The following is an 18,967-nucleotide window of genomic DNA, read 5'->3' as shown; positions in this document are numbered from 1 at the left end:
CCGGAGCCGCACGGGGCTCTCCGCAACCCTTCCTCCTGCCCTGCCCGCGGGCACAGAGAGGCGAGACACGGCCCCGTGGCGAGCGCACACAGTTTATTGATACACCGCCAGCACAGCACAGGGTTGCTCGGGGTCTGGGGGTTGTTCTCTTCTACCGTTACAGCGTGCATCGGGTACACAGAGACCGGGGAGCGGGCCGGCACGCGAGCGCCATGCTGCCGACGGCTCATGCTTGCTGGGGGCGGCAAATAGGGGGTGTGGAGGGGGACGGGGGCGCACGGATTTCCCCCCCACGCACCCCGAGCACCGGCCCCCCGGCTCCTCCGGCTGCCTCCCGGGCTGTGGGGCCGGGGTTTGGGGCGGCAGAGCGAGGGCTGGGGCACAGAGCGAACACGGCACAGCGCTGCACGACACCACTGCGGACAGGCGGATCACGGCTGCGCCCCCCACCCCCCCCCCAGCAAAGCCCCCTTATCCCCCCGGCTGATTTAGCGAGGGTTCCACTTCTCTGGCTGCAGGGTGAAGGCGGCTGGAGAGTCCCCGAGGCGCTCAGCACCCCCACGGGGGAGCTCAGCCGGGTCCGGGGGTCCGGGCGAGGGGCCGGGGTCCCCTTGTGCTTTTTGTCGGGAGCAAGGAGCAGTTCGAATCCGGGGCGCGCTTGGAGCCTTCGTGCCGGAGCTGCCGCCCTCCCCGGCGGGGTGACAGCGTGGGGCTGGGCTGGGCAGGGCCCCCCCCGCGGGCGGGAGGCAGGGCTGGGGCTCCCCAGGAGCTGCGGCGTGGGCTGGGGAGCCCCGGAGCCGGTGGGAGGGGGGGGGGGCTCCCCAAAATGAGGGCAGAGCTCGTGCCAACGAGGACGAGGATGGTCGGCCAGTCCGGGAGACGAAGGCTCCCTCCCTCGGGGCTCGGCTGGGGGGGGCCCTCCCCAAAAAGAAGCGGGTGCCGCCGGGTCCCCCGCAGCTCCATCCGGCCCCGTCCTCCCCCATGAGCAGCGTCCTTCGCAGAAGCACCCTGGGGTGCGGGTGGGCGCCGCGCTCCCCGTGCGCCCCCCACGCGCCCCCCATGCGCCCCCCATGCTCCAGCCCTGCCCGTAGCCGGCCCCCCCACCCCACCCCCAGCTTAACGCCCCACGCTGATGTTGCACGTCTTGCAGCTGGGGTCCTTTTTGGCGTTGGCGGTGGAGAGGCTCATGAGCTGGTGGCCGCTGATCTCCCCCAGCACGCCGAGGCTGAGGTCCACGGGCTCGGTGTAAATCACCTCCAGGATGCTGTCCTGGGCATGGCGGTACACCAGCTCGCCCTCCTCCACGCAGCACGTCAGGAACTTGTTGGAGGAAATGTCCAGCTGGGGCAGGCGCTCCCGGCAGAAGAGGTCCCCCGAGGAGCCCTTGGGTGCCAGGACCAGGACGACGTAGTGGTAGGCGGTGTACATGCAGTAGAAGTCCGCGAAGTAGAGGTTGGTGTTGGGGTTGAAGAGGCGCTGGGCCGGGATCTGGAAGCGGTAGCGGCCGTAGGGGGAGTCCTGGGGGGGCTGCCCGGTGTTGAACTCGGTGTTGCAGCTGAAGAAGATGCCGTGCAGCATGCCGCTGGTGGGCGAGCCGTGGCTGCCGCTGTTGTCCTTCAGCGACGGCTTCATCACGTTCCCGCAGTGCATCCTGCAGGGGGCACGGGGTTGGGGGCGGCGGGGGGCGCACACGCACGCACGCACGCACACGCATACAAGCAGGGTCAAGGGGATAACGGGATAACGGCCTTTGTGGGGGGGTACCGAGGTGTTTTGGGGACTTTTTTTTTGGGGTACCTGACGTGCTGGAAGTACTCCTTGTGCTGGTTGCGGTAGAAGACGGAGAAGCGCAGCATGCGCCCGGCGATCAGCTCGGCTTTCTCCTGCAGCTGGGCCAGGTGCTCCTTGGCGTAATCTGGCAGCGGGGACGCACCGCGGGGGGGGGACAAAAGATATCAAGGAACGACCCCCCCAACCCATGTTTCCCCCCTCCTTTCTCCTTTCTCCTCTCTCTCTCTCTCTCTGCGCCCGTCCCTGCTCGCAGCTCGCGCTTCCCACGCCGCCAACCTCCCACTCGCCAGCTGCCGCTCCGACCGGCCCAGCTTGTGCGAGCTCGCGGCTTCGCCCCCGTCCTCCTCGTCCTCCCCAAATCTTTCTGAGCCCCCCCCGGGTGTCCGTGCTCACCCCCGGTGCAGAACTCCACCGTCTCGCTCCAGCCGGACACCAGGTACTCGCCGTCGCTCTGCTTGACGGCCGTCTGCACCGCCACGCTGTACTCGGTGCGGGGGCTCAGGAACCAGTGCCCCCGCACCGTCATGGGCAGCGGCACCGCCTTGGCCACCAGCTTGGTGGGGACGTCCTGCGCCGAGGGGACAGGGCACAGCGTCACCTGGGTGCCCCCCCCTCGTCCCTATTTCCCTCCCTCCTCAGTGTCCCCGCAAAATGTCCCCGATGCGGCTGCCGGGGACGCGGCACCGCGCTCGCCACCCGGCTGCTGGCTTCCCAACCCCAATTCCACCGCGCTTCCCGGTGACCCCCCCGCGTCCCCCTCCTCGTATTCGCAACGAAAGCCCCCCCCGGGGGTGTCGGGGACCCCCATTCCCAGAGGATGCCGGCTGTGCCAAGAGGCCAGCGAGCGGCACCGCAGTGCAGAGCCGTTTCTGTGGCAACGGCAGATGCTGAAGTCGGGAGACACGAGAGGGGGGGGAGGAAAGGAAAAAAAAAAATAAAAAATATAGATATAAAAAAAAAAATAGCTTATTATCGGGGAGGAGAGAAAAAAAAAAAAAATGTTAAACATTAAATAGCGTCGCCGTGGCAACCGTGCTGCTAAAAGCGTCCTGAATTAGTGACTCGGAGCCCGAGGGAGGAGGAGCGCGGGCGGCTTGCGCCTCGGCTCCTCCGCGGGGGCTCGGGGGGACCCCGGTCCCAATCCCGGTCCCAATCCCGGTCCCAATCCCGGTCCCAATCCCAGTCCTCTGCACATCCCAGCTGGCAGGATCCGGGTCGTGTCCCAAACAATTCATTTTTGACCCCAAACCATCACGGGAGCAGGATTTATCGCGGTTCTCCCCCCAAAAAAAACCGTGGGTGGAAGGAGAGCGGGGTCCCGGCGCCCCGTAGCCCCCCTCCCCAAACCCCGTCTCACCCGGTGCTTGAACTTGTTGGAGTTCTTGTTCTCCTTCTTATTGAGGTCGATGAAGTAGTGGGTGACCCTCTCCAGGTCCCCCTTGTCCATGGCCCAGGAGATGCGGAAGGAGTCGCAGGTGATGTTGTTGATCTCGATGTTTTTTGGGGTGGAAAGCAGCTCCATGGCCGGCGGAGGTTTGGGGAGGGGGCCGAGCTCCTAAGGGGCGCAGCACCGGGGAGAGGGGGGGGGGCACGTTTGAGCACGGGGGGAGACGGTGGCACAGATGGCAGGGGGGAGGGGAAAAAAAAAAAAAAAAAAAAGCCCAAAAAAGCCAGGAATAGGCAGCGGGGAGCAAATAGGGGAGGGGGGGGGGGAAAAAAAAAAACCCGGCCGCTCCCCGGGACGCCGCGGGGGCCCCGGCCGAACGCCAGCGGGTGGGTCCGGGGTTTGCTCAACACCGGGTGGGGAGAAGAAAAACAAGGGGGGAGAGGAGGGAGGGGAGGGTTGGGATAATTGCACGCAAGAAGCTGGCACCGGAAAAGCTGGATCCGCCTTTGCCCTCGCCCGCGGCGGCGCCGTGCCTCAGTTTCCCCCCGAAAAAAATGTTGATTCGCCCCCAAAATGCCCAAAATGTAGACCCGCCGCTCGCCGCCTTTAGGGTAGCTTTAGGGGTGCGCCAAGGTGGTTTGGGGTGGACGCAGCCCCCGTGCCACACAAAATTCCCCCCCCCCCCGAAGGGGCACAGTGCTGGGCGCATTTTTGGGGAGGACAGGGGGACCCCGCTGTGCGCCGCGGGGTGGGGGCACGTGCCGCCAGCCCCCACCCGCACCCCGCAGCACCTCGCCCACAAACAGCCCCGAAACCCCCCCAAAACGCCCCCTCCCCAGCTCGGCACCCACGTGGGGGGGCACCCACGTCCACGCCCCCCCCCCCCCTCCCCACCCCCTTTCTCTTTGCGCTCCGCTTGCCCCCGCATCCCCACGGCGATCCCACCCTGCCACCCCCCCACCACCCCCATGGGACCCCCCCAGCCCCATGGGACCCCCAAAGCCCTCCAAAAATCATTAATTGGGGGGGGGCAAAGGGATAAATGCCCACCGCCCGGTGAGGGGGGGGGGCACGGTGGGTGCCCGCGCATCGCCGTGACCCCAAAATGCTGGGGATGGGGGGAGAGGCCCTTACCTGGCCGTGCCTGGGGGGGGGGCTGCGAGGTGCCAAGGGGAGGGGGTCCAAATGGAAAGGGGAAGGGGGGGGGGGGGGTCCGCAGGATGCCCCCAAAAAGGGCTGGGAGGGGAGCGGGAGCTGAGCCGGGGCTGCTCTGCGCCTCCGATCCTCCCAGGCGGCTCGGAAATAGCAAACACCCCTACGGAGGGGAGGGAGAAAAAAAAAAAAAAAAAAAAAAAAAAAAGGAGAGAAATGGGTAAAAAAAAAAAAATTAAAAAAAAATAATAAAATAAATCAAAGCGGCGTGGAGGAGAAAATGAGGGGGGGGGGGAACCAATGGGGCCGCGAAGCGTCAGGCGCCGAGCCCCCCGCGTGTGCCCACGTAAAAGGGGGGGGCGTGCGCGGGCACACGCGTGTGCAGGGCCGTGGGGGGGTGTGCACGGCCCCCCCCCGGGCATTATAGGGCTGGGGGCACCCCCGGGGGTGGTTTTTTTTGGGGGGGCTGCGCCCACCCCAAGATATGTGTGGTCCCCCGGTGGTCCCCGAAAGGGGTGTGGGGGGTGATTTGTGGGGTGAATTGGCTTTTTTTATTTTTTTGGGGGGTGAGGATTTTTAGGGGGGGGTCTGCAGCCCCCCCCCATAGCCCCCCATAGCCCCCCAGCACCCCCCATATGTGGGGACCCCGGGGTGGGGGGGCACCCCTGGCTCCCTGGTGCTACTGGGGGGCACTGGGAGGCACTGGGAGGCGAGGGTAAAACGAGGGGGGGGGCAGCGACCCCCTCCCCAAATTCCCCCCCCCTCCTTTTTTCCCCATCACTGCCCCCTATGAGCCCAAAGGCCGGGCACTGCCCGCCCCCAAGATGGCGCCGCCGCCTTCAGCGCACAGCCGGGCAGCGCCAGGCACAAAGATGGCGGCCCCCATAGCGGCCGGTTGTGACCATAACAAAGATGGCGGCGGCGGCTTCCTGCCGGGGACGCCAGGCGGCGCGACGCGCAGGCGCAGTAGGGAAAGGGGGGGGCAGCGCCGGCGGTGCCCGGGCTGGGTAAGGGCCGGCGTGGAGGGGGGGGGGGGCGGATTTTGGGGTACGGGGGGGGTGGGGGGGGGCTGGATGGGGCCTTTTGGGGGCTCAGCACCCGATTTGGGGTCAGGATGGGGCTTTTTGGGGCGTGGGGAGGGCTGGGGGAGGGGAATGGGTGCGTTTTGGGGGGGTCTCGGGGCACCCTGGGGTGGGTGGGGGGGGTTTTGGGGGGATTTTTGGGGTGGGGGGGGCAGGGGGGGGGTGTGGGAGTGGATGGGGGGACCTGGTTTGGGGTGGGGGGGTGGGGGGCTTAGGGTGTGGGGCTGAGCACCCTGGGGGGGGGGCAGTGGTTGGGGGGGCCTGGGGGGGGGGGCTCCTTGGGGTGGGGGTGCATGGGGGGGGCTGAGCACCTTGGGGTGCTGGAGGAACTTTTGGGGGGGGTTTTGGGGGGCACCTGGGGTGGGGGTACAGGGGGTCACTGATTGGGGGTGTATGGGGGGGGCTGAGCACCCTGGGGTGGGGGTGCAGGGGGGTCACTGATTGGGGGCGCATTTATGGGGTACAGGGGGTCCCTGTTTTGGGGGTGCATGGGGGGGGCTGAGCACCTTGGGGTGCAGGGTGTCCCTGTTTGGGGGCGCATTTATGGGGCGCAGGGGGTCCCTGTTTTGGGTGCATGGGGGGGGCTGAGCACCCTGGGGTGGGGGGTGCAGGGGGTCCCTGTTTTGGGGTGCATGGGGGGCTGAGCACCTTGGGGTGCATCGTGTCCCTATTGGGGGCACATTTATGGGGTGCAGGGGATCCCTTTTGGGGGTGCATGGTGTGTTTGGGGTGCATGGGGGGCTGAGCCCCCTGGTCTGGGGGTGCCGGGTGTCCCTGTTTGGGGCGCATTTATGGGTGCAGGGTGTGCATGGGGGGGGTGCTGAGCACCCTGGGGCGCAGGATATCCCTATCGGGGGCTCATTTATGGGGTCCCCAGCAGGGTCTCCGTGCGCTCACCCCATCCGTCCCCTCTGGCAGGATGGCAGAGGGCAGCTCGGGGGACGCGGGCGCACCGGGCAGCCTGCGGCCGGGGCTCCCGGGGGCACGGGGGCTGCTGGGGAGGCGCCCGGCCCCCCCCCTCAGCCCCGGCCGCCTGCCCTCCATCCGCTCCCGGGACCTCACCTTGGGAGGCGTAAAAAAGGCAAGTGCCAGGTTTCCCAAAACCTCTCTTTTTTATTTTTTATTTTTTATTTTTAGGGGGAGGGGGAGGCGCGCGCGCACCCCCCCGGGGGCAGCAGCGTGGGCATTTTAGGGGTGTGGGCACCCCAAAACGTGGGTGGCTCTGGTGGAGCTGGCAATGCGACCCGACCGGTCCTGCCCCGGCGTCCCGCTCCCGGGGACGGGGACACGGGGATGGGGACGGGGACGGGGCATTCCCGGGGGTCCACGGTGGTTTTGGGGGCTTTTTAGGGACAGGGCGCCCCCGGGGGAGCTTGGTAGTTAGGGGACTTTTTGGGGATGGCGCACCCTCGGGGGCGCACGGCGGTTTGGGGAGCTTTTAGGGGTGGGGTGCACAGGTTTGGGGAACTTTTGGGGATGTGGAAAGGATGGGGAACCCCCAGGGGTGCACAGGAGTTTGGGGACTGTTTGGGGACCTTTTGGGGACGAGGCTCCCCCAGGGGTGTACAGTGGTTTGGGGACAGGACACCCCTGGGGGGCATGGCAATTTTTTGGGGACGTTTTGGGGACGGGGCACCCTGGGGGCTCATGGAGGTTTGGGGTCCTTTTTGGGAACCTTTTGGGGACCTTTTGGGGGTGGGGCACCCCTGGACGTGCACAGGAGTTTGGGGACCTTTTGGGGATGTGGCAAGGACAGGGCACACCTGGGGGGTGCAGAGGAGTTTGGGGACTTTTTGGGGACCTTTTGGGGACAGGACACCCCCGGGGGCGCACAGCACTTTAGGAACCTTTTGGAGACAGGGCACCCTTGGGGGCACACAGCATTTTGGGGACTTTTTGGGGACGTGACACGGACGGGACACCCCTGGAGGCGCAGGGCGCTTTGGGAACCTTTTGGGGACGCGCCGAGAGCCCCGGGCTCGCCCTGCAGCCCCGCCACCCGCACGGTTTCTGCGGCTTTCTCTCGGCTCCTGCCTCGTGCCGTGACTTGTCCGCTCTCGCCCGCAGAAAACCTTCACCCCCAACATAATCAGCAGGAAGATCAAGGAAGAGTAAGTGGCATCGTAAGCACTTCCCTGCCTTCCCCGGCCCCGTTTGGCGTGCCGAACGTGCCCGGAGAGGGAGCCACGGTGCCGAGGGGGGGCTGTAGGGTAAATCTGGCCCCCTCCCGTGCCCAGACCCAGAGAGGATGTCACCGTCAAGAAGGAGAAGAAGGAGCGGGAGCGGGACCGGCAGCGCGATGGGCACGGCCGGGGCCGGGGCCGGCCCGAGGTCATCCAGTCCCACTCCATTTTCGAGCAGGGCCCGGCCGAAATGATGAAGAAGAAAGGTAGCGGGAGATGAGGTTTTCCCCAGGGAGGGGTTTTAGGGGATCCCAGGCGGCGTGGGGTGAGCCCAAAGGGGTTCCCTGCTCCCCAGCGGGCTCCTGGGACAAGGCGGTGGACGTGTCGGACTTCGGCCCCTCGCACATCATCAACATCAAGAAGGAGAAGAGGGAGACGGACGAGGAGACGAAGCAGATCCTGCGCCGGCTGCAGAAGGACGACGTGAGCGGGGGGTTTTTTTTTTTTTTTAGGGGGACGGGGCATCCCCGAGGTGCTGGGGCTGGCGCTGAGCTCCGTCCCCGTCCCCTCTCCCCACCCCGCAGTTCCTGGACGACCCGGGGCTGAAGAACGACATCCGCAACAAGCCGGTGCAGCTGCCCCTCGCCCACTCGGGATGGCTCTTCAAGGAGGATGCCGCGGAGGAGCAGGAGGACGCGCAGCCCTGGCTGCCCAAAGAGGACAAGACAGATCCGGATCCCCCCCTCAAAGGTGCTTGTGGGTCCCGTGGGCACACCAGGGGGGTCCCATGGGCGCAGGCGTGCCGAGACGGGGCCGCTGCCCCTCTCCTCGCGCCCACCCTGCTCCTCTCACCCCGTGGCAGTGAAGGAAGAGCCGTGCGACGAGGACCCCCCGGGTGCCACCAAACCCGCACGGGGCCCCCCCGGCTTCCCGCGGGACATCCCGGTGGCCGAGCTGCTGCAGCGGCTGAGCCTGGCGGCCGAGGACGAGCTGCTGTTCCTACAGCTGCCCGACACGCTGCCCGGCCAGCCGCCCACCCAGGACACCAAACCCGTCAAGACGGAGCTGCAGACCGAGGAAGGGCAGGTGGTGGTGGTGAAGCAGGAGAAGAGCCAGGTGATAGGGGCGGTTTTGGGTTTTTTTGGGGTGGTTCGGGGGGTTTTGCGGTGATTTTGTGGGTTTTTGGGGGTGGTTTTGGGGTGATTTTGTGGGTTTTGGGGGTGGTTTTGTGGTTTTTGGGGTGGGTTTTGGGGGTGGCAGCATGGTGATGGTGTTTCTCGGTGGCAGGAGGCGAGGCAGGCGGAGAACACGTGCACCCTGGCCGACCTCCCCGAGGGGCAGGTGGGGAAGCTGCTGGTCCGCAAGTCGGGGAAGGTGCAGCTGGTGCTGGGCAAGGTGACCTTGGACGTGACCATGGGGACCCCCTGCTCCTTCCTGCAGGTACTGGGGGGCGCGGGGATGGGATTTATGGGGCTGCACCTAAATGGGCACCTCGGTGACCCCGCTGGAGCATTCCCACACCCTACAACGGGGCAAAGGAGCCTTCCCCCGGGCCCTTTTTCCACCCTAAACCTGAAGAAGGGTTTTGGCCGCCCCGCTGGGCCACCCATGGGTGCTTCTCCCTCCCGGCAAGGAGCTGGTGTCGGTCGGCATCGGGGACAGCCGCACGGGCGAGATGATCGTCCTGGGCCACATCAAGCACAAGCTGGTTTGCTCCCCGGACTTCGAGGCCCTGCTGGAGCACCGCCACCGGTAGCCCCATGGCAGGGGGGGGGCGACGAGCCAAAGGTGCCCCCCCCCTGCCTGCAGTGCCCCCCCCGAGGGCTGTGGAGAGGGGTCTTCGGCAGCCGGATCCGACCTCGGTGCTGTGCGCCCCGCGGGGGAGCAGCGGAGGGGATGGGGGGTGCAGCTCTGCACCCCCCCCCCTCCAAAAAGAAGAGGGTTTGTGGGGTGGGGGATTTGGGGTCCCCCCTCCCCGGGCTCTGTGTGCGCCCTGGGGGCGGCGGGATGCTTGTTTTTGGGGAGAAATGCAATAAAAATGGCTTTCCTCCTGCGGGGGGGTCCTCGGTGTGGTCCCCCCTGACCCCAGCCCCCAGCTTACCCCATCTGGCCCCAGGGGGTGCGCTGGGGGGGCACAGCCGGGGGCAGCACCGTGGGGTGGAGCTGGGGAGCCCCCTACAACTGCCCCTGCCACGTGTAGTTGCCCCCTGCGCCATGTACTTACCCCTTGCAATTGCCCCCAGCCCCCTCCAGTTGCCCCCTGCCCTGCGCAATTGCCCCCTGGCATCACCTGGTGTAACTGCCCCCAGCCCTTTATAGTTGCCCCCTGGAATTGCCCCATGTAACTGCCCCCAGCCCCTTGCAATTACCCCCTGGAACTGCCCCCAGCCTCTTGTACTTGCCCCCCTCAATTGCCCCTATGCAATTACCCCATGCCCTTTCCAAATAACCCCTGTACTTGACCCCTGCCCCACATAATTGCCCCTCCAATTACCCCCCCCCGCCCCCTGTTCTTGCCCCCCTAATTGCCCCCAGCCCCTTACAATTGCCCCCAGCCCCTTACAATTGCCCCCAGCCCCTTACAATTGTCCCCAGCCCCCTGTTCTTACCCCTCTAATTACCCCCAGCCCCTCAAAGTTGCCCCCTGTACTTGCCCCCTGCCCCATGCATTTGCCCCTAGCCTCCTTTACTTGCCCCTCCAATTGCCCCCAGCCCCCTATAACTGCCCCCGTACCTCCCCCCCAGTTACCCCCCAGCCCCGACCCCCCGCCCCCTTTCCCGTAGCTCGCCGCGTGGCCTTTCCGCGCCGGCGCGCCGACCGCGGACCAATCGCGTGGCGGCTCGGCGGGTGCGCGGCCAATGAGAAGCGAGCGCGGGGCGCGCCGGCGCGCCCCGAGAGCTGAACCGCGTGCGGGGCGGCCTCGCCTCGCCCGGGGGCGGCCTCGCCATGGAGCCCCCGCCGCCTTTCAGCCGCCCCCCCGGCCGCATGAGGGGGACCCCGGCCCTCAGCCCGTCCTGGGCTCGGGGACAGCCGGGGCTCGGCAGCCCACGAAGCCCCGGGAGACCCCGGAGCCCCCCGAGCCTCCCCGGAGAGCCTGCGGTGCCCCCAGCCTCCGCGGTGCCCCCAGCCTCCGCCGTGCCTCCCGCGTCTCTCTCCTCGCTTTTTTGGAGCCTGGGTTTCGGCACGCAGCCCAGCCCCTCGCAGGAACCGGGGGGTTCACCCCTCGGTAGGTCACCGTGCCTCGAGGGTTTTGGGGGGTGGCGGAGGTCTGCCCGGCCTCCCTGAGCCTCCCCCTTTCCAGCCTCGCTCCTTCCCCGCAGGCCGTGGTGCTGCCAGCGCGGTGAAGGCTGCGGAGGGTTCCCCAGTACAGCCCAGTCCGGCGGTGGGTGCCGGCGATGGGGAGCTGGTGCTGCCCACGCGGGGCCGGTGAGTCGGGAGGACTGGGTGCCCGGCCTCCAAATTCATTGCGGGGGGTGTACAGCAAATTGGGGGGGCTGTGGCAGCGCCCCTCAGCCTCTCCCCACATTTTCTGGGGGGGCGGCACAGGATCCTTTACCGAGGCAGAGGGGACGCGCCACCCGCCGCCCCCCCCGGCAGAGCCACCGTGCTGCCCCTCACCAAGCCCACCCTGCGCCCACCCGGCCCCTTGTCCTCTCCGGAGCCCCCCCCGGCCACCAGCAGACAGTAAGTGACTGGCGTGGAGCCCCCCCCTCGGGGGGCAACCTCCCCCCACCCCTCCCCAGGACCTCGCTCGCCCTCCTGCCTCTGCGCCCTCCTCTCTCCTAGGGCACCCGGAGCGAAGGCGGCGGCGAGGGGCACGGCGGTGCCCGTGGGGCTGAACTCGGTGCGGATCCACTGCCAGAACGAGGCCGTCTACCAGTACCACGTCACCTTCAGGTAGCAGCAGCACTCAGGGTGGGGATAATTAATTAAACGCCACGGTTAATTAGCAGCCCCCCCACCCCCGGGACACCCGGCTATCCCCACCGCTAGATGGAGCGGCCGGCGCGGCCACGGCGCGCGGGCAGGGAGCGCCGCAGAGGGTTGGCTCCGGTTTTTCTCCCCTCGCCGGGTTCCCAAAGCCTTGGCAGGGGGCAGGGGGTGAGGGAAGAGGCCGGGGAAGGCGAGCAGAGGCTGGGTGGTGCAGTGCTGCCTCCCCGTGTCCGCAGCCCCGAGGTGGAGTGCAGGAGCACGCGCTTCGCCATGCTGAAGGAGCAGCGCTCGGTGACCGGAGACGTGACCGCCTTCGACGGCTCCATCCTCTACCTGCCCATCCTGCTGCCTCAGGTATCATTCTGGAGCTGTCACACCCCCCAGGAGGTTATTTTCCCCCAAATTGTAGGCTCGGGGATGTCTCCAACCTCCAACCCTTGTGTTGGGGCGCCGAGCATCCCTCCTGCCCAACTCTAAGCATCCTCTCACCCCGCAGCCGGTCAGCCTGAAGGCTCGGAGGAGGGCGGACGGGGAGGAGGTCAGCATCACCATCCAGCTCACCAAGGTCCTGGAGCCCAGCTCCGACCTCTGCATCCCCTTCTACAACGTGGTGTTCCGCAGGTGAGGCCGGGCGGCCGCGCTCCTCGAGCCCCAGCCAGCTCCCGTGGCCCAAAATTGCCTCATTTTCCCCCTTTTTAGGGTGATGAGGATCTTGGACATGAAGCTGGTGGGGAGAAACTTCTTTGACCCTTCCCAGGCCAGCATGTTACAGCATTACAGGTGGGTGCTGGACACGTTTTTTTGGGGGATTTCATGCTGATTTGGGGCCGTCCCTGTCCCTAGAGAGAAACACCACCCTGGACACGGCGCCGAGGGCTCCTGAGGAGCATCCTTGGGTTGGGGCTGTGGGAATTTTTCTTTGGGGTCTCACACCCGTCCATACAGCCCTGCAGACAGCTCTGCTGCGGCAGCACGTGGCTGGGAAGCCGGGAGCAGGGCAGCTCTGACCCTGCTCTTGGCCAGCTCTGGCGAGTGTGACCTCAGAGCGCCGCTTTCAGGGGTTATTAGCTGAGAGCTGGCAGCCAGCTGGGAAATTATTCGTGTGTGTGTGTGTGTTTGAGCACTCTTTGGCCAGCAGCACGGCCTCTGGCTCTGCTCTGGGTGTAACCCGGGTGCTGCTGTGCTGCTTCCCTTCGGCTCAGGCTGCAGGTTTGGCCGGGCTACTCGGTCAGCATCCGCCGGAGGGACGGCGGGCTCTTCCTGCAAGTGGACACCGTGCACAAGGTGATCCGCAGCGACTCCGTCCTGGCTTCCATGTAAGATTAAAAAAAAAAAAAAACAGATGGTGGGGAAAAAAACACCTTTCCAGGAGCCACGAGCCACCATCTGGCTCCCCGTGGCTCGTTTTTGAGTGCACGGCCCCGGGGCTCCTGCTCCTCCCCGCCGCAGGCACGCCATCTACAAGCAGAGCGCCGCCGGCTTCCAGGACGAGTGCACCAAGCAGCTGGTGGGCAGCGTGGTCATCACCCGCTACAACAACCGCACCTACCGCATCGACGACATCGACTGGGACAGGACCCCCAGGGACAGCTTCACGCTGGCCAGCGGCGAGGAGATCACCTTCGTGGACTACTACAGGTGGGGAGCCTCGGGACGCGCCGCCTTGGGGTGGCGAGGTGGTTTTTCTCGGTTTGGTGAGCAGCAAGGAAACCTTTTTTTTATGATTAATTTTATTATTTTTGCTGGTTTTTCCTTTAGCAAGACGTACGGGATCACGGTGAGGGAGCTGGACCAGCCGCTGCTCATCCACAGGCCCAAGGAGAAGAGGATGCCAGGGAGGAAGGTGAGCCTGGCACACAGGGATTTGGGCAGGGAGCTGGTGACGTGTTCCTGCCCCGTGGCACAGCCTGGCTTCTCTCACAGCCCCAGGTGGAGATGATCCTGCTGGTGCCGGAGCTCACCTTCCTGACCGGCGTCACGGAGATCAAGAAGGACACCCGGATGCTGAAGGTCAGCCTCGGGGAAGGGGGATCAGACCCCGATCTCACACGGGGCGGTGGGCGCAGCGCCGTGACCCCCGGCTTTACCACCCCGTGCCCGCAGGACGTGATGCGTGAGATGCTGCAGAGCCCCCAGCAGCACTACGAGTGCCTCTGCAGCCTCCTGCGACGGATCCAGGAGAGCCAGGAGGCCTCGCACGAGCTCATGTGCTGGGGTCTGGTGCTGGGCCAGGACATCCACAGGGTAAGGGCTTCTCCACGGCCACGGCGAGCGGCACGGCTCCGGGCACCCCCTGGAGCACCCCCTGGAGCTGCCCCCGTTGTCTTCTGCTCCCCCCCAGACCCAGGGACGCGTCCTGCCCACGGAGAGGATCAACCTGAGGCACAGCTCCTTCTTCCCCGCCGAGGACCTGAGCTGGAGCAAGGAGGTGTCCCGGGAGGCCTCCATCTCCACGGTGAGCGCACGCGCCCCGCGGAACAGCCTGCCTTTTGTTTTGGGAGCTGGGATGGGTCCTCGTGGCGCTGGCACCCCGCTGCTCCCGGCCTGTCTGGACACGGCGCCGCGTTCCAGCTGAAAACCTCGGCTTGTTTTTTTTGGCTTTGCCTCCTGGCCTCTTTTTTTATTTTTTTTTTGGAGGAGGTTGGATGGAGCAGCTGCTCTCCCTCCTCCTCCTCCTCCTCCTCGTCGGCTGCAGCAGCGCCCAGGGGACGCTCTCCCCATCCCCAAATTCCCCGTGGGAGAGGCAGGGCCGTGTTTGGGGATCCGTGCCTCTGTCCCTGCCTCTCCTGTAGGTTGCCATGAACTACTGGCTGCTCGTCTACCCGCGGCGCCTGCAGGACCTGATGAAGGAGCTGGTGGCTGCCATGAAGAGCGGCTGCGGCCCCATCGGCATGCACGTCAACTCCCCAGCCCTGGTGGAGCTGAAGGATGACCGCATCGAGACCTACATCAGGACCATCCGAGGCCTTTTGGGCAGCGAGGTGGGACCCGGGGATGGGGTCCGCCAAGGGTTGGGGAGCCCCTCGAAGAAGGAGGGGGGGTCCCCGGGGGGGTGCTCAGGGCGCTCCCCGCGCTGTGCCCCGCTGCAGGACAAGGTGCAGCTGCTGCTCTGCATCACCACCAAGAGCAAGGAGGATTTGTACAGCGCCATCAAGAAGCTGTGCTGCGTGCAGTCCCCCGTGCCCTCGCAGGTGGGTGCAGGACGGAGCAACCCCAGCCCCCGGGGCGGCTCCTCCAACCTCTTTTTTTTTTTTTTTTGCCTTTTTTCCCCCCCTTTCCTCCTCTTCTTGCAGGTCATCAACGTGCAGTCCCTGACGGGCCAGCCCAGCAGGCTGAGGAGCATCGTCCAGAAGGTTTTGCTGCAGATCAACTGCAAGCTGGGGGGCGAGCTCTGGGGGATCGACGTCCCCCTGGTGAGGCGCACGGCGGTGCCGGGGGGGGACCCTCGGTGCGCGTGGGGAGCGTGCAGGAGGCGTGCAGGCAGCGGGGCCGTGCGCCTGGGCTGTGTTTCGCCTGCCTGGCACGTGCGTGCACAGCAGCTCCCTTGTTCCCTGGAGTGAAAGGGGCATTCAGTCCCTCCCCGATGCCTTTGTGTAGGGCGAGGGGATGGGATTCCCTTGGGGAACGTGGATAAACCATCCACAGAGCTGGCCTGGCACGTTTTGTGCATTCAGCTTGGGGCTGGGGGCTCAGGCAGACACCAAAAGCGAGGCGCAGTGCTCATGCCTGACCTTTTTTTTTGTTTTTTCCCCCCCAGAAGCAGCTGATGGTCATCGGGATGGACGTCAGCCACGGCAGGGGGACGCGCTCCGTCATCGGCTTCGTCGCCAGCATCAACCAGTACGTGGTGCCCTCACCCCATCACCTCTTTTCCTTCCCTGGAGGGGGGAAAAAAAATAAATAGCGTGGCACCAGCGGTGCCAAATCCCTTGGCACCGGCTCGGGCTGGGGAAAAAAGGCTCCGTGCCCCCGTGCTGGGCTGGGTGGTGGCACAACCGCCCCGGATTTTGGCTCGCTGCCCGCAGGGTCCTGACCAAGTGGTACTCGAGGGTGGTTTTCCAGATGCCCCAGCAGGAGATCGCCGACAGCCTGCGGCTCTGCCTGGCCGATGCCCTGCAGCGCTTCCACGAGGTGAGGGCGAAACCGGGGGCCGGCTCCCCAAAAAGCCCCGAGGATTTCGGTGCCAAAACGCCTGAAATTGTCCAACCTGAATTAATTTTTGAGCGAGCAAACAGCCTCGGGGCAGCCTTTGGACTGGAGGTGACCTCTGCAGGAGGCTCGCCTTATCTCGGGGCCGTGCGGACCTGCCCACGGGATCGCTTTGCACCGGGGCGAGTGCCACGTTGGTGCTTTTGGTGCCACCGAGCCCCGTCCTGGTCCCCAGCGGGGGCAAACGGGGGAATCAGAGCGGCTCCCGGGGCTGCAGGGGGGTTTTGGCAGCCGGGCTCTGCCAGCTCTTGGTGTTTTCTGCCCCTCTGCAAGTGCTGGAGAAAAACCCCAAAGCTGAGGTTGCTGCCCGTGGGCAGTGCTGGTGCAGGCGGTGCGTCTTTCTGCCCCGCAAACCTCTCCGAAATCTGCTAGGAAATGGGGAAAGGAATGGGGAAATCTGCTTGGAAATGGGGGAAATCTGCTTGGAAATGGGGGAAATCTGCTTGGAAATGGGGAAATCTGCTAGGAAATGGGGAAAGAAATGGGGAAGGAAATGGGGAAATGTGCTAGGAAGTGGGGGAAGGAATGGGGAAATGTGCTAGGAAGTGGGGGAAGGAATGGGAAAATGTGCTAAGAAATGGGGAAAGGAATGGGGGAAATGTGCCTGGAAATGGGGGAAATCTGCTTGGAAATGAGGAAAGAAATGGGGAAATCTGCTCAGAAATGGGGTTGCCGAGGCCGAATGCCGCTGGTGCTCCAACCCAGGTCGAGGGCGATGGGTGGAACTGGCAGGGTGGCAGAAATTCATCCTCCTGGGGGCCGGTTGGGCGTCGAGCACCCAATTTCTGGCTGGATTTATGCCTGCCCCTGCCCCACCTTGTGCCGGGGGCGATGGGGTGACCCCTGCGCCCCCCCCCCCCTCAGATGAACCACTGCCTGCCCAAGAAGATCGTGGTGTACCGGGACGGCGTCTCGGACGGGCAGCTGGACACGGTGGTCAAATACGAGATCCCCCAGCTGCAGAAATGCTTCGACACCTTCGAGAATTACCAGCCCAGCATGGTGGTGGTGGTGGTGCAGAAGCAAATCAGCACCAACTTCTACACCGACACCTCGGAGAGGCTGGCGTGCCCCCCGGCGGGGACGGTCATCGACCACACCATCACCAGTACAGACTGGTGAGTACTGGGAGGGCCGTGCTGGGCGTTTTGGGATGGTTTTGCCTCTCGCAGACCTCTTTTTTTTTTTAATTTTCCTCCCCTTGCAGGCAGGATTTCTACCTGCTGGCTCACCGTGCCCGCCAGGGCTGCGGCGTCCCCACGCGCTACGTCTGCGTGCTCAACACGGCCAACCTCAGCGCTGAGCACCTGCAGAGGTAAGGACAGCCCTCCCGCAGCCAAAACCAAGGATTTTGGGGAAAAAATCCCGTGGGAAGGCAACGAGGGCCTGGCTGGGGCTCAATTGTCATTGTCATTTGGCTGGGACACCAATGCCATTTGATGTGATGGGCAGCGAGGGGGCGAGGAGGATTGGAGCCGTTTTGCTTCACCTCCAGGCAAGAAATGGGTTATAAATGGGGGTAAAAAGCTGCCTGGGGTGGTGTTGGGGGGGAGCTGCCGTGGTTTCAGAAGTGGCCCAAGCAGCAGGCGTGTAATTAACGCAATCAGGAGCTGGCAGAGCTCAGGCAGAGCCCGACCTTGCACCCGTGCGCTCGGGCGAAACGGCGCGGAGCGGCCACCCGGCACGGCTGGCGGCACCCCTCCTTGCCTCTTGATGCAGGGCTGGTTTTGGGAAAAAAAAAGGGAAAAAAAGGGGAAAAAAAGCTAAACGAGCACCGACGCGTCCTCCTTGCCGTCCCCAGGCTGACCTTCAAGCTGTGTCACCTCTACTGGAACTGGCCGGGCACCATCCGCGTGCCGGCGCCCTGCAAGTACGCGCACAAGCTGGCGTTCCTGGCGGGGCAGGTGCTGCACCACGAGCCGGCCCCCCAGCTCTGCGACAGGCTCTTCTTCCTCTGAGCCCCCCCTCCGACCCCAAAAGGGCTTCAGGGTTTGGTTTTGGGGCTTTTTGGGGTGGTTTTTTGTGTTTTTTTTTTTTTTTTTCCACACGCTGCTGGTTTCGTCCGTTCCTTTCCGTCGTTGCGCTCACGGCACTCGTCTTGGGGAAGCTTCTGGTTTTGGGGAGAAAAAGGGGGGTTTTCGGCCACGGAGAGGCTCCAGCCTCCGCTCTACTTCCGGCCTTACTGGTGAGCACTGGGACAAACCACCCCGTGCCCAGTTTGGTGCTGGGCACCAACCCCCAACCTCCATTTATTTCCCTCAGCTCCTGCCTGTGCCCCACGAAGCAGCTGCTGCTTTTTATTTTTTTTGCCCCATTTCTTTATTTTTTTTTCCTTCTTTTTGCTCCTCTTTAACAAATCCCGTTCCAGTTCGGCTGCTTAATGAGCCCCCCTATTTATTTATTTACTCCATTTATTTATTTTGTTTATCATATTTATTTTAGTCTGTACCCAAAATTTCAGCCGCCGGGCTGCTAGGAGAGCTCCAAAAATATCCCCAAAACCCAAAATTTGAGCATTTCAGCTCTTCCAGCCCCTCCCTCCCCGTGGCAGGAGCAAAGCGGGAGCCCTTTGAGCCTGAATCTGTTGGGGACCCCCCCAAAAAAACCCTCCCAATTTCACCCTGAGCCTGCCTGACCGCCCCCCCCCCCTTGAGCAAACAGGGGCAGGATGAGAGCAGGCACCAGCCCCCCCTCCCCCTCCCTCCGCCCTTCGTTCAGAGTTTGGAAAAGGAAAAAAAAGAAGAAGAAGAGAAAAAAAAAAAGCTATTTATTTTTCCTTTTTTTGGCTGTAATCGCAGGTTTCCCTTCGCTTCAATAAAGCTGTTCCTGGCAGCACCTCGGTGTTGGGGCTGGGGGGGGGCGCGGAGGGGCGCAGCGCCGTCACCTCTCCAAAGGGGGGTCCCCGCCTTCCTCCTGGCCAGGGGATTTTGGGGACAAAACCACCGATTTGGGGACAAACCCACCAGCTTTGGGGACACTTTGGGGACCGTGCCAGCACCCCCTGTGCTCTGCCCTTCTCCATCCCTTTCCAAAACCCTTTGAGCAAATATTTAGGTTCTGGGTGAGTGCTGGCGGTGCCTGGGGGGGCCAACCTTTTTTTTTTTTTTTTTTTTGGGGTGGGGGCTCGGGGTAGGTGCCCCCCCCAGTCCTGCCCCGTGTTTTTTTTTCCGCTTCGTTAATGATTTATCCTCATTCCCGGACTTTGGCAGCCCGGGCAGGCGGCAGCTGGTGCGTGGCAGGGTTTTATTATTTATCTTTTTTTTTTGGGGGGGGGGTGAATGGGTGCGTG

At 64.4% G+C, this 18,967-nt stretch overlaps 3 protein-coding genes across 4 annotated transcripts; 2 read left to right on the top strand and 1 right to left on the bottom strand.

Annotated features, from left to right (window-relative positions):
* Nucleotides 1-1,116: 1,116 nt before the first annotated feature.
* On the bottom strand, nt 1,117-4,368 carry PHYHIP (phytanoyl-CoA 2-hydroxylase interacting protein). The gene is made up of 5 exons (XM_032204163.1): nt 4,313-4,368; nt 3,149-3,346; nt 2,185-2,359; nt 1,798-1,915; nt 1,117-1,651 (listed from the first exon to the last, which is right to left on the bottom strand). The coding sequence occupies exons 2-5, from the start codon at nt 3,311-3,313 to the stop codon at nt 1,117-1,119; spliced, it is 993 nt and encodes a 330-aa protein (XP_032060054.1). The 5' UTR covers nt 3,314-3,346; nt 4,313-4,368.
* A 946-nt stretch (nt 4,369-5,314) lies between these two features.
* POLR3D (RNA polymerase III subunit D) lies at nt 5,315-9,588 on the top strand. Of its 2 annotated transcripts, none has more exons than XM_032204107.1 (9): nt 5,315-5,337; nt 6,331-6,493; nt 7,480-7,523; nt 7,650-7,801; nt 7,891-8,018; nt 8,120-8,285; nt 8,398-8,651; nt 8,823-8,975; nt 9,169-9,588. In XM_032204107.1, the coding sequence occupies exons 2-9, from the start codon at nt 6,332-6,334 to the stop codon at nt 9,289-9,291; spliced, it is 1,182 nt and encodes a 393-aa protein (XP_032059998.1). In that variant the 5' UTR covers nt 5,315-5,337; nt 6,331; the 3' UTR covers nt 9,292-9,588. The 2 variants fall into 2 exon arrangements, with proteins under 2 accessions (XP_032059998.1, XP_032059999.1); XM_032204108.1 differs by having other exon boundaries at nt 5,322-5,337; nt 6,290-6,493.
* An 894-nt stretch (nt 9,589-10,482) lies between these two features.
* On the top strand, nt 10,483-17,636 carry PIWIL2 (piwi like RNA-mediated gene silencing 2). Its single transcript, XM_032204006.1, has 19 exons — nt 10,483-10,547; nt 11,323-11,433; nt 11,706-11,823; nt 11,966-12,090; nt 12,169-12,249; nt 12,672-12,785; nt 12,919-13,107; nt 13,228-13,312; nt 13,393-13,479; nt 13,573-13,713; nt 13,811-13,924; nt 14,262-14,450; nt 14,559-14,660; nt 14,763-14,882; nt 15,227-15,309; nt 15,495-15,600; nt 16,543-16,796; nt 16,886-16,993; nt 17,480-17,636. Exons 1-19 carry the CDS (start codon nt 10,483-10,485, stop codon nt 17,634-17,636), a joined length of 2,349 nt encoding a protein of 782 aa, XP_032059897.1.
* The last annotated feature ends 1,331 nt before the right edge of the window (nt 17,637-18,967 follow it).

This window comes from Aythya fuligula, chromosome 27 (genome assembly GCF_009819795.1).
Source record: "Aythya fuligula isolate bAytFul2 chromosome 27, bAytFul2.pri, whole genome shotgun sequence".
Taxonomy (NCBI): Eukaryota; Metazoa; Chordata; class Aves; order Anseriformes; family Anatidae; genus Aythya; species Aythya fuligula.
This window is presented reverse-complemented; position numbering and strand designations above follow the sequence as displayed.